This window comes from Sorghum bicolor, chromosome 4 (genome assembly GCF_000003195.3).
Source record: "Sorghum bicolor cultivar BTx623 chromosome 4, Sorghum_bicolor_NCBIv3, whole genome shotgun sequence".
Lineage (NCBI taxonomy): Eukaryota > Viridiplantae > Streptophyta > Magnoliopsida > Poales > Poaceae > Sorghum > Sorghum bicolor.
The window spans coordinates 3,748,151-3,760,338 of NC_012873.2; the positions used below are offsets into that span (position 1 = coordinate 3,748,151).

General features: G+C 41.7%; 1 protein-coding gene, 1 long non-coding RNA gene and 1 pseudogene across 4 annotated transcripts; 2 read left to right on the forward strand and 1 right to left on the reverse strand.

Annotated features, from left to right (window-relative positions):
* On the forward strand, window positions 673–5,654 carry LOC110434879. Of its 3 annotated transcripts, none has more exons than XR_002452397.1 (4): window positions 673–808; window positions 4,836–4,946; window positions 5,053–5,182; window positions 5,341–5,654. It is a non-coding gene; the product is annotated as an uncharacterized LOC110434879 (long non-coding RNA). The 3 variants fall into 3 exon arrangements; XR_002452396.1 differs by adding an exon at window positions 4,443–4,493 and having other exon boundaries at window positions 679–808; window positions 5,053–5,649; XR_002452395.1 differs by having other exon boundaries at window positions 5,053–5,649.
* Window positions 1,609–4,436, reverse strand: LOC8076077 (receptor-like protein 2). The gene has a single exon (XM_002453283.2). It carries the CDS (start codon window positions 3,813–3,815, stop codon window positions 1,656–1,658), a length of 2,160 nt encoding a protein of 719 aa, XP_002453328.2. The 5' UTR covers window positions 3,816–4,436; the 3' UTR covers window positions 1,609–1,655.
* LOC8076078 lies at window positions 9,672–12,026 on the forward strand (annotated as a pseudogene).

Here is a 12,188-nt window from a genome sequence, read left to right on the forward strand (position 1 = left end):
GTAAACGTTGTTTCTATGACAACAAGAGTTTTGTCAATCTCAAGGAATTGCTAGCCTAATCTTCTGAGATGTTTATAGGTATAGGATTTACGTGCGTGCGGTCATAGTCATAGGGGAGTCGTCCTAAACCCTAAACCGTACGTTGTGAGTTTCTAAGTTATGTTGTACTGTATAATGAAAAAAAACAAGTTATGAATGACCGAGAGGACGGTGCCTTCGCACGAGAACAGTGCAGTTCAGTCGAAAAAAGTTCTGCTCAGTTAACCGGGAATGAAATAGCCCAAGGATTCGGACACATTTGAATTTCGATAAGAAATATTTGAACTTAGCTGCATGTGCCGAGATTTGAATTTATGAACCTCAAGTACTGGAGTCCAGATTTCTTCTGAGTATTTTTCAACTGTAGATGATTTTCACTTGGTATTATTTTATGGAAGATTTTAAACATAACTTGCACCGGTGAGTACTCGGTATGTCCAATGTCACATCGAAATGAGGCTGAATCTGCACTCCGCAACACTTTCGGCCCAATATGATTTATCTGTGGGCCACATTGAGTGGTCAGACTTTCTAGATTTTTCAGTTGATGGGCCAGCCACGTACCGAAACGGCCCATTAACCCCTCTCCCAGTCCCAGTCCAAGGCCCCAGCCCATCTTCTGGCACGCCACAGCGATACGCCGCGGCGGCGACCCGACCGTCGCAACGGCTCCACCAGCTCGGCCGCCGTAGGGGCGCACGCGCTGCGGCGCTGGCGGGAGTTCCCCGGAGTCATGGGCGGACTAGCCACAATGAGGCGCGGTTCCAAGGTACAATCTGCAGAAACCTTGTTTTGGAGGGGGGAAAAATCGGAGGCGCGTAGCCACGCCTTTGTTGCTCGAAGTTTTGGAAATGACCTAGCGTCTGTTTGGTATTACCGGACTTGTGTCACAGGGATTTGGGTTGCTGGCACTGCTTTGCTTTCATCTTGTCTAATTATTTGTTTATACATGAAAAATGTGTCATGTTTTAATTGTACAGCAACAAAATCGGTGAAGTTATAGCTACACAGAAATCTAACGGGGCTGGTAGTCTCTTATTTTCTTACAAATTTAGACTGCTTCAATCCAGATTAGCATGCATGGTTACGTGCCTTTTCATTTGCATCTGACTCCTGAGCCATAAATCCCCTCCAGTTTCCTTTTTTTTGGACATGAAAATGGAGTTAAATACGGTTCATAACTAGTATAGAACACAATCTCACCAATCAACAGGTCCTAAACAAAATTAGACCTGAAGCAAGGATTTTGACAGTGGCGGGAGCAAAACATCTTGCAGTTCTCCTTCAAAATTCATGATCTCATCGTCTGTATACTATAGTTTTTCGAGGTGCTGTGTTCCTTTTTGTTGCTCAGGTGAGGCTCCTTTTTTCTTGTGTGTGTGTGTGTGTTTTTTTTTGAAACAAAACGAAGGCGAGGCTCCCCGAGCAGTGCTGTTGTGGCCAGGTTGGGCCTTCCCCCCCTTTTTCTTAATATAATGGGCGGCTCTCCTGCCGTTTACTTTAATATAGAAAAGAACACAATCTCATGCCCGTTCATTAAAAATATCACTGAGCTTTAGTAGGAAACCATTAGCACTAAGATCAAAGATCAACATAATCTCACATGTAAACAGAGACTAACCAAAATACCTTGACAAAACTATTTGATCATACAGCACCCCTACAACAAAGAAAGGCCCAAAAGCAATAAAAAAGGCGACCATTTTGTTCATTTTTTTTGGGGAGTGAACAGATACTGTAGGTGCTTCAACCGAGCCACAGAGTTTAGCAACTATAATCCCGCATAACTTTGGGTTCCCATCAAAGCTAGAACTTGGAAATGTACTAAGCTGGCCTCCACTCGGGATAGGCCCTTCCAGGTCATTATGAGAAACATTGAATTCAGAGAGGAAGTGCAGGTTGCTCAGTGCTGATGGGATTGCACCTGTTAAATGGTTGCTAGACAAGTCTAGCACTTGCAGATTTGTAAGCTTGCTGAGCTGCTGTGGAATCTCTCCTGACAAGCTGTTGAAGCTGAAATTGAGCTTCTCAAGCGATTTCAACTGAACAATCTCCTGCGGTATGACACCTGTTAAGTTATTCCGACCAAGATCCAGTGTTTTTTTGAAAGTACTGGCTATCCGGTATTGAAATGAATGATCTAAATAAAGAGGAAGCTCAAACTCAGATGCCCTCAAATCCATATGGGCTGTAGCCGTTTCTGTTCTTAGCATTGGCATCTCTGTCAAAGCTGTTGGTAACTCCCCTGTAAGGTTATTACGTGATAGGTCCAGGTGAAAAAGTGAATTTAAGTTTTTGATCCAGGCTGGTATTGACCCACTGAGCTGATTCCTGTTCAAAAATAGCATCTCCAAATTCTTGAGCTTTGATAGCCAGAGAGGTATATTCCCTGACAACGAGCAATCAGTTATGGAAAGAACCCGAAGATTCTGAAAACCATCAATTATTTCATCTTGTGGCATGGCCTCACCCTTGAAGCTGGTCCCGATAAGTAGGGTGGTGAGATTCCTACAGTCCTTCAGGATATGAAGTGTATTAGTAATATTTGTAAAATTGTTGGCACCAAGTGACAGGAAAACAAGAGATTTCAAATTTCTTATTCTCGGTGAGAGCTGCCCATGTAAGTTGTTGCTGGATAGCCGCAATGCAATTAGGTTGCTGCATGAGTATATGCTTTCTGGAATTGTGCCAGTGAAGTTGTTGTACAGAAGATCTAATGCTTGTAGATTGGGCAGGTTGAAGAAGTTGATTTTCTGAAGCTTTCCACTAAAGTTGTTGCTCTTGAGGTCAATCATTATGATATTTGTGCAATTGCTTAGAGCTGATGGCAACTCCCCGGACATGTTATTGTTGTTCAAATGGAGCTCCAACAGCCTCTTGAGCTGGCCTATGGACTCCGGAATCTTGCCATTTAGCATATTACCTCCAAGATCAAGGTTAGCCAGATTTCTAAGCTTCATTATGTGTGCACCATTAAGTAATCCATGCAAACCATTGTTTGGGAAAGAGAGGTGCTCTAATGATGTAGCGTTGAAGAACTCTTCTGAGAGGGATCCACTGAGGCGGTTGTGGCCAGCCTTGACTATTCTAAGTTCAGAGCATTTACCTAAACCAGCTGGAATGCTGCCACTGAATTGGTTGAAGGAAAGGTCAAGCACTGAAAAGGATGATGAGCTGATGCAGAAAGAAGATGGTATACATCCTTGAAAACTATTGTTGCTTGCATTGATGGCAATAAGATTTCTTGTTTTCTCCCAAATTGTGGATGGGAATTCTCCTGTAAACATGTTGCTTGAGATGTTGAGTACTTGCAATGGATGCTCGGTGATTGACAGAAGAGGCTCTTTCAGGGTGCCACTGAGACGGTTGAAACTCACATCAAGAACAGTTATGTTGCCAGATGACATTAGTCCTGATGGCAGGTTACCAGACAGTGAGTTGTGTGACAGATTGAGCCGCAACAAGTCGGTGAGCTTGCTAAGGGATGACGAGATGCTGCCTTCAAGGCTTCTAGATGCCAGAGAGACCTCAATAACTGCTCCACTTTCATTGCAGGTGATGCCTTCCCACTTGCAGCAGTCTGTGCCATCCCGCCAGGACATGGCAACACCATCTTCATGTGATAGTTCAGTAAGGAACTGGAGTAGGGAGCTCTTCTCCTGCTCATTGCATGAGGTGGCAGGATAGGCCATGGTGAGTAGCAGCACAATACCAAAGAAAGATTTGGCCAGCCTACTGACCTTGCTTTTGCATGAAGAATGGTGTTCTCTCTGCATGTTTCTTTTCTGGTGAGTTTTGATCTGAGTAGCAAATGTATTTGCAAGACCCTGTTTCCAAATGGTGGCTACCTTGGAGGTGTGATGATAAGTAAGAACTAAGGAGCAGGTAGGAAAATAAGAACTATGAGAAGTCAAATGACCAATCTCTGCACTTGGAGTATACTAGAAGTCATATATACTAATTCAGGTACTTAATTTGGCCCCTGGATAGTGACCACTGTCAGATCAGTAGTGTTTGATCTAGAACGGCACAGGATGCTCCTTGATTAACTGTCACATCACTGCTTTTGAGATGTAAGGGGCTGGCTGGGGGAGACGTGCTGTTGGTGACCCCAAACAAAATGTGTGGTTTTGTTATGCAATTAGTTTGCTTACCACAACACAGTTTAGCTAATAGAATTACTGATAAATTCTGCTCTGGAGTTTCACATCGACGATTCACTTGAGCTGCCTGCTTTGCATTTTGTGCATTAATCTAATCTAATCTACTAGATGTTTCATCGTTTATATCGAGCATATTCGGTTGGTCAACCATGATGTTGCTCTATGTGTGTCTTGTTAAGATTACCTTTTTATTTTGTCTTTTTTATATAGAAAAAAAATGATGTTAGAATATCTTTCCAGTTTATGTCTGTTGGACTGGAAATGGGGCCATTATGTTGTTGATTAGACAAGGTCTGTACTCTTTTTTATAGAAAGAACAAGGTCTGTACTCTTTACTGAATTCATGTGATATTCTATAAATATAGTAGTGAACTAGTGATGTTGGGCTAAATTGTTATTTAACACACTATGCAATCGTTTCAATTTAATAAAGGATTTTTAATAATGATCGAGTGTCTTTTTTGGATGCCTGCACAAAAAATCTGCACTCCACACCTACTAAATTATTTGAAAGGTTGCCACTGACGACCTATATTCATTGTCAATTGATTAAATTAATAGTGATTATTGTTAGGGGTGAGATTAGCACTTGGATGCTAGACTTGTGGCACATTAAAATACCTTTATTTCCAGGTGAAGGTCTTTATTTTCCAGGCTTTTCAAGACTCAACAAAATTCTGTGGTCACTGCAATTGGCGAACCAGGACAAAGGTGGCAAACTAACGATGTTTTCTTCTTCAACTGGTAAGCTGATTTCCTCCCACTGTGTTAGTTTCACTAGCTGTAGGGTTACAATGGGTGAGCTGTCAGGTTGATCGCGTGTGAATCAGCCTTTTCTTGTCTACTGCAGTCTGTTGCAAAAACCATCGAAGAGTTTCAGGCCAAAAGAAACTTGCCATAGTCTGAACTGGAACCAATGAAACTGTTGGCCCAAAATTCATCACCAACTGTGCTTTTCTTCTTCTGGCTTAATAAACCAGGTGTATTTGCACAGAGATGTTGACACTTGTAGTGATCAGAGTATTATATTAGTTAATATGTGAAAGGTATCTCAAGTCAATGCTAGCTCACATCTGACATTTGCGTTTTCCTCGACATGCGCCATGCATGCATCTGTTTTCTCTATAAATCTTTATAGCAGGGTCAGTCCACTGTCCATCGCCATGGTCCATCCAAGAGTGACGATGCAAAGATCTCACGAAGATTTTCCACGGCATGTGAGGAGATTTTGGCAGAAAGACTGGTCTCTATTCCTCACTTTATAACCTGGGTTCACTATTTCGTGTGAACGTGCAAATGTGTGCACGTGCTGTTGGCTGTTGCAACTCGTTGACAAATGCACAAAGTAAAGGAGGTGTGGAAAGACCTTTTGTGCTAGTTTGTACATATACAAATGCACAATTGTGTTATGAATATATATGCAGTGATGAGATCTTCTTTGACTTGATGCGTTAGTCTTTTTTGTTGAGCATGTCAACTATATAAAAAAATAATACTAGCTGACAATGTCAGCTGTGGTAAATTAGAGACTAAATCTAGGTGGATAGGTTCCACTACAAAGAATCTAAACAATTAAACTGCTTCGTTTTGACTGCTTTAATTTATATTGGCTTACCTAGTTGCATGCCTTTTCAGTTTCCCCAAACGGATCACACCATAGGCCATGTTTAGTTCCGATTTTTTTTTTATTTTCGAGACTGTAGCACTTTTGTTTTTATTTGACAAACATTGTCCAATCATGAAGTAATTAGGCTTAAAAAATTCATCTCACGATTTATAGATAAACTGTATAATTAGTTTTTATTTTCGTCTATATTTAGTGCTCTATGCATGTGCTGCAAGATTCGATGTGATGAAAAATCTTGAAAAGTTTTTGGCTTTTGAGATGAACTAAACAAGGCCCTAATATAAATATTCTCAAATCACATCATTACTATATGGAAAATGTGTTGACTTTGCTTTGAAATGGCTATCCCCATTTCCATTAATTCTCATGACTCAAAATTAATTTACATCCATTATCTATAACTCTTATAAACCTAAAACCCACTAGATGAATTCTCTCTTCATGCAAGGTATCCACATCATTCCCCACTAAGTGACCCACTAAATATTTTATTTTTCATGCAAGATGTCCACATCATTCTCCACTAAGTCCATGTTATTCCATATTAATTATAAAAAATAACCATGTCATCTATATCATGTGAAATACTTTAAATCTTTAATATATTCACATACAAGTCATGTACATACACTATTTGTTTCATCACCAATTAATTCCTCTATAATGTAACCAAATATTAATTTTTGTTTTATTAGCTTAGCAATTTTTACTAGATCTAATAAAATAAAATACATGCAAGTGAAACTCATATGTGTACATACATAATAGACTAAATACCATATAGTAATACTATGTATATAATAATTTATTTTTAAGAAAATTCTGCAGCAACGCGCGGGGAATTCACCTAGTATACCAGATAGTAATGACAACACGATTGAAAAGAAAGATAAGTCAGTGCTTGTGATCCACAATCACAAAGTCCATGAAGTAGAGACTAACTACATAACCAAAAGAACTGGTACATGTACCAGAAGGGCAGCCATCAAAATAACTGAGACTCCAAAAGTAGCTAACTCCCTCCGGTTTGCATTTGGTTGCACTCAGGATTTCTTCCATCTTCACCATCAGAGTGTTGATCTTGGGGAGGGTTATTCATCCTTGTGATCTGTTTCCTCACTAATTTTGCCATAGTGTTTATCAGTAACTTGACATAACCAGGAGCTAAATATGCTTCACAACTATATCTCTATAGATGTTGCCAAGCTTGAAGTCAATGTTTTTGCTTGCGCTATCTTTGTTTAACGCGTACTTCAAAGTGTATCATGTTTAATAGCGTGGTGTTCTTGTATAGAAACAGTCAAACAGAATTGATTGACCTCATTGACATATTTTCTTGACAAGTTTTTACTGCTTCAGTTCAGATCCATAAATTGCCTCAGGTTCACAAGTTTCATATGCACATAAAAAGGAATTACTTATGGTGCACAGGTATAGAAATCTTGTAACCTGAGTAGGAGCCAACTAGCACAAAATTTATCATAAACCCACATGTAAACAGAGACTAGCCAAAATACCGTGACAAGACTATCTGATCATATAGCGCCCCTACACAAAAAGACCGGAGGTGCTTCAGCCAAGCCACAAAGTTTAGTAACCATAATTCCACACAACTTTGGATTCCCATCGAAGCTAGAACTTGGAAATGTACTTAGCTGCCCTACACATGGAATAGGCCCTTCCAGGTCATTATGAGAAACATTGAATTTAGAGAGGAAGTGAAGGTTATTCACTGCCAATGGGATTGCACCTGTGAGATGGTTATTCAGGTTACCAAGCTGCTTCGAAATCTCTCCTGATAAGCTGTTGAAGCTGAAATTGAGTTTAGTAAGCAATTTCAACTGACCAATCTCCTGGGGAATCGCACCAGTGAAGTTATTTGACTCAGATCCAGCGTTTTTGGGAAAATATTGATTATTGTCTTATATACTTTTTCTGTCAGCTAACAGTATTTTTTCTCTCACAATAAATCAACGAACAATATTTTCAGTCATGATTTTTTAGACCAGCGAACAGCCTCACCGGTAGCTCAAAGACTGAATGGGTTGCAGTAAGGTCTGTTCTTAGCATTGGCATCTCCATACTCTTTGAGATATAAGGTGCTGGTTGACAGAGGTGCACTGTTACCCTGAGACCATGTACATTTTTCTGAGTGCAAGTAAGCACAGAGCTTGGTGAGAATCATGTTGAAATAGCCCTTTTCTTTCATTCTTGTATAGAAACAGTAAAATAAAATGATGTTAGAATAATTTGTGGGTGTACCTACCACTTCTGCTGGATTCGATGTCTTTTTTCATGTTATGTTCTGTTATTTGTGTAGGTTTTGAACTGGATGGCTGAACTATTACTTGATGCACAAACAAGTTATTTACATCTTCTTCTCTATTAATATATGCCCGACGTATTCGAAAAAAAGTCATGTACATCTGTTTTGAATTTTATAAAAGGTTTGCCACTGATGATCTTTATTCACTGTCAATTGATTCAGGAAAAAGATGCTGATTGAGGGGAGACTGCGATCAAACTGTATATTTCCTGCAGTGATGGCGATGATGACTGCAGTTGGTGAACAAGGACAAAAGTGGGCGATGCTGTCTTCTTGACCTGGTATGTTAATTTCCTGCCACTGTATTTCACCAGCTGTGTATAGTGTTGCAATCAAAGAGAAGGCAGTCACGTGCTAAACCAGCTTTTCTGGAAGCTATCAAAGTACCATGTCAAAACAAACTTACCACATTCTGAACTGGAACATGAGAGGTGTCAACACCTCAGCTCAGCGCTCTCTGTGGCGTGCTTCACAATCTATTTGGTATGCCATTGAGAAGCCGCCTCCTTCTACCACGGCCATCAATGGAACTCTTGGGTCAAAAATCACTATCAACATTGCTTTTCTTCAGGCTTAATAAACCAGGTGTGTACATGGATGGTTGAGTTTGGAGTACGACGTAGTTAACTTGTGAGAGCTGGCTATTCATTTTTGACATTTGTGTATCCCTTGATAGGTGTCTCCGTCTATGTCATGACTTATGATTTAGGATTAGGCCAGTCTCAACTTAATATAAAATAAGTCTCTCTCAGTGCATAGTTTTATTGACACAGTTTTATGGGTTAATTTAGCTTTTTTTTGGATTCCACCGGTGTCTCTCTCAAGCTCACGAGATGAAGCGAACTAAAAGTTTTTAGTGAGGGTTTGATGCGGAACATTTTGGAAATAACGCTCGTTTCATTCTCATGAAACGTTTCCCTTCTCTCTCCTCCTCGATACATGCAAAAGCTCTATTTCTACTGATGTAACACTCTATTTAATGTGCATGAAACCCGCTGAAATCTAACTGGCCTTAGGAACGATGAAGAGAATTTAATACACACAACTCTGGTATTCGAGAAACGGAGCGATTTCCACTTCTCTACGTCACCAAAGTGAAGGGAATTTACACACAAATCTGACCTATATTCCTAGCTATCGGGGCTCACCATTTCGTGTGAACATATCATTTCATTTCACGTGCTGTTGTGATAGAGGCCTGTTTTTTGTTTAGATGCACTAAAAAATCTAAAAGTTTATAAGATTCTCTATCACATCGAATCTTGCGACATATATGAGCATTAAATATAAATAAAAAATATTAATTGTACAGTTTACCTGTAAATTGCGAGACGAATCTTTTAAACCTAGTTAGTTCATAATTTGACAATGTTTGTCAAATACAAACGAAAATGTTACAGTGTCAAAATCTAAAAAAAAAATCTAAAGAAGGCCTTAGGCTCTCCATACCCTGCATCGTGTATTGCATACACTACAGGGTACTACCACATTTTACAGCACCCTCATGACGGAAAAAGCCTCATCAAGAGAAAAACGTGCAGCAGCAGGCAGCAGCTCAGTCACAGTCAGCCATGCCACTGCCCAGCTCCGCCCTCGCGCTCATCGTATTGCTGCTGCTCTCCATGGCTTCTTGTGCCAGGCCATGCAGTGACCAGGAGAAGAGCTCCCTCCTCCGCTTCATCTCCGGACTCTCATGGGACGGCGGCCTTGCCACATCGTCATGGCGGAATAATAATGGCACGGCGGCCGACTGCTGCTCGTGGGAAGGCATCACCTGCGGTGGAGGCGACAGGGGTGGTCAGTGGTCACCGAGACCGAGGTCTCCTTGCCCGGGAGAGGACTCCAGGGGCCCATCTCGCCAGCCCTCGGTGACCTCACCGGCCTGCGCCGCCTCAACCTCTCCCACAACTCGCTCTCCGGCGAGCTGCCACTGGAGCGACTCCTGAAGTCGTCCTCTCCCAGTGGCTTAGTCGCCATTGATGTCAGCTTCAACCGCCTTGAGGGAGAGCTGCGCGAACTGCCATCATCAAATTCAGACTGGCCGTTGCAGGTACTGAACATCTCCAGCAACCAATTTACAGGGGAGTTCCCGTCAGCCACATGGCAGGCCATGGATGATCTGGTCGTGCTCAATGCCAGCAACAACAGCTTCCATGGAAGGATGCCTTCTTCCTTCTGCATCAGCTCATCGTCGTCCTTCGCCGTGCTTGACCTCTGCTACAGCCAGTTCAGCGGACGCATCCTAGATTCCCAGCTGGTCTAGGCAACTGCTCTGCACTCAGAGTACTCAGGGCTGGGCACAACAGATTCAGTGGGGCTCTCCCGGATGAACTCTTCAACGCTTCCTCGTTGGAGCACCTCTCTCTTCCCAACAATGGCTTGTATGGAAAGCTTGGTGCTGCAAATATAGCCAACCTCAGAAATCTGGCCCATCTTGACCTCGGAGGCAATTGGCTAGATGGAAAGATCCCAGACTCCATAGGTGAGCTCAAGAGGCTCGAGGTGCTTCGTCTGGACCATAACAACTTGTCTGGGGAGCTGCCGCCACCAGCCTTGAGCAACTGCACGAATCTCATGACTGTTGACCTCAAGAACAACTATTTCAGCGGAGAGCTTACCAGGATCGAATTCTCTGCGCTGGTCAACCTGAAGACGCTGGATCTTCTGTTCAACGGCTTCACCGGCACAATTCCAAGCATCTTCTCGTGTGGCAGTTTGAGTGCGCTGCGGCTGGCTGACAACAAACTGCACGGGCAGATTTCACCAAGAATAGTCAATCTCAGGTCTCTTGTTTTCCTATCACTTGCTTTCAACAACTTTACAAACATCACAAACACGCTCCATGTCCTCAAGGATTGCAAGAACCTCAGCATCCTACTTACTAATAGTAACTACAAGGGTGAAGCCATGCCAGAAGATGAAACAATTGAAGGATTCCAGAACCTTAGGATTCTCTCCCTAGCCAGGTGCTCATTATCAGGCAAGATACCACTTTGGCTATCGAAGCTCATGAATCTGAAATGTGCTGTTTTTGCAAAATAATCAACTCAGTGGACCAATACCTGCCTGGATAAAGAGCTTAAAGTCACTTTTCCATCTAGACTTATCATACAACAAACTTGCAGGGGAAATACCGACAGCGTTAATGGAGATGCCAATGCTAACAACAGAAAACACGGCGATCCATTTGGATCAAAGTATATTTCTGCTGATTGTTTACAGAGGTACATCGTTTGAGTACAGGTCAATCAGTGGTTTCCCAAATATGCTGAATCTTGGCTATAACAACTTCACTGGAGCAATCCCTAAAGAGATTGGTCAGTTGAAATCGCTCAGTATACTCAATCTCAGCTCTAACAGCTTGTCTGGAGAAATTCCGGCGCAGCTCTGCAGTCTGGAAAATCTGCAAGTGCTAGATTTGTCCAACAACCTTCTCACAGGTGCAATCCCATCAGACCTGAACAACCTTCACTTCCTCTCTACAATCAATGTTTCTAACAATGATTTAGAAGGGCCAATTCCAATAGGAGGCCAGTTCAGTACATTCACAAATTCAAGCTTTCAAGGCAACCCAAAGTTGTGTGGAAATACTATTGATCGGCCTTGTGGTTCGGCTCAAGCGCCTCTGGTCTCTGCTCTCACCACTGAACAAAGAGACAGAAGGGTCGCCTTTGTGATTGCTTTTTGTGCTTTCTTTGGTGTAGGGGTGTTGTATGATCAAATAGTCTTGTCAAAGTATTTTGGCTAAGTCTTGAGTTTACATAACTATTGTGCTATATGCATATAACTATGTATAATGTGAGCGAGGACATATTTTGCCTGATTTGTGTCAGCTGATCTTGAGCGTGGAGGTTACTTATTTGGTTCGCAATTTTTTCCCGGTGTGAAACACCACAATCAATTATGCATTCGCTGATAGTTCTTCATTCTAATGAACAGACTGCGATGGCTTTGAATCTTGAAACTTGGTGTTGTTGCAGCCTTGCAGGAGAACATGAACCTGCATCTGCCATTATTTTAACAAACATTTCTG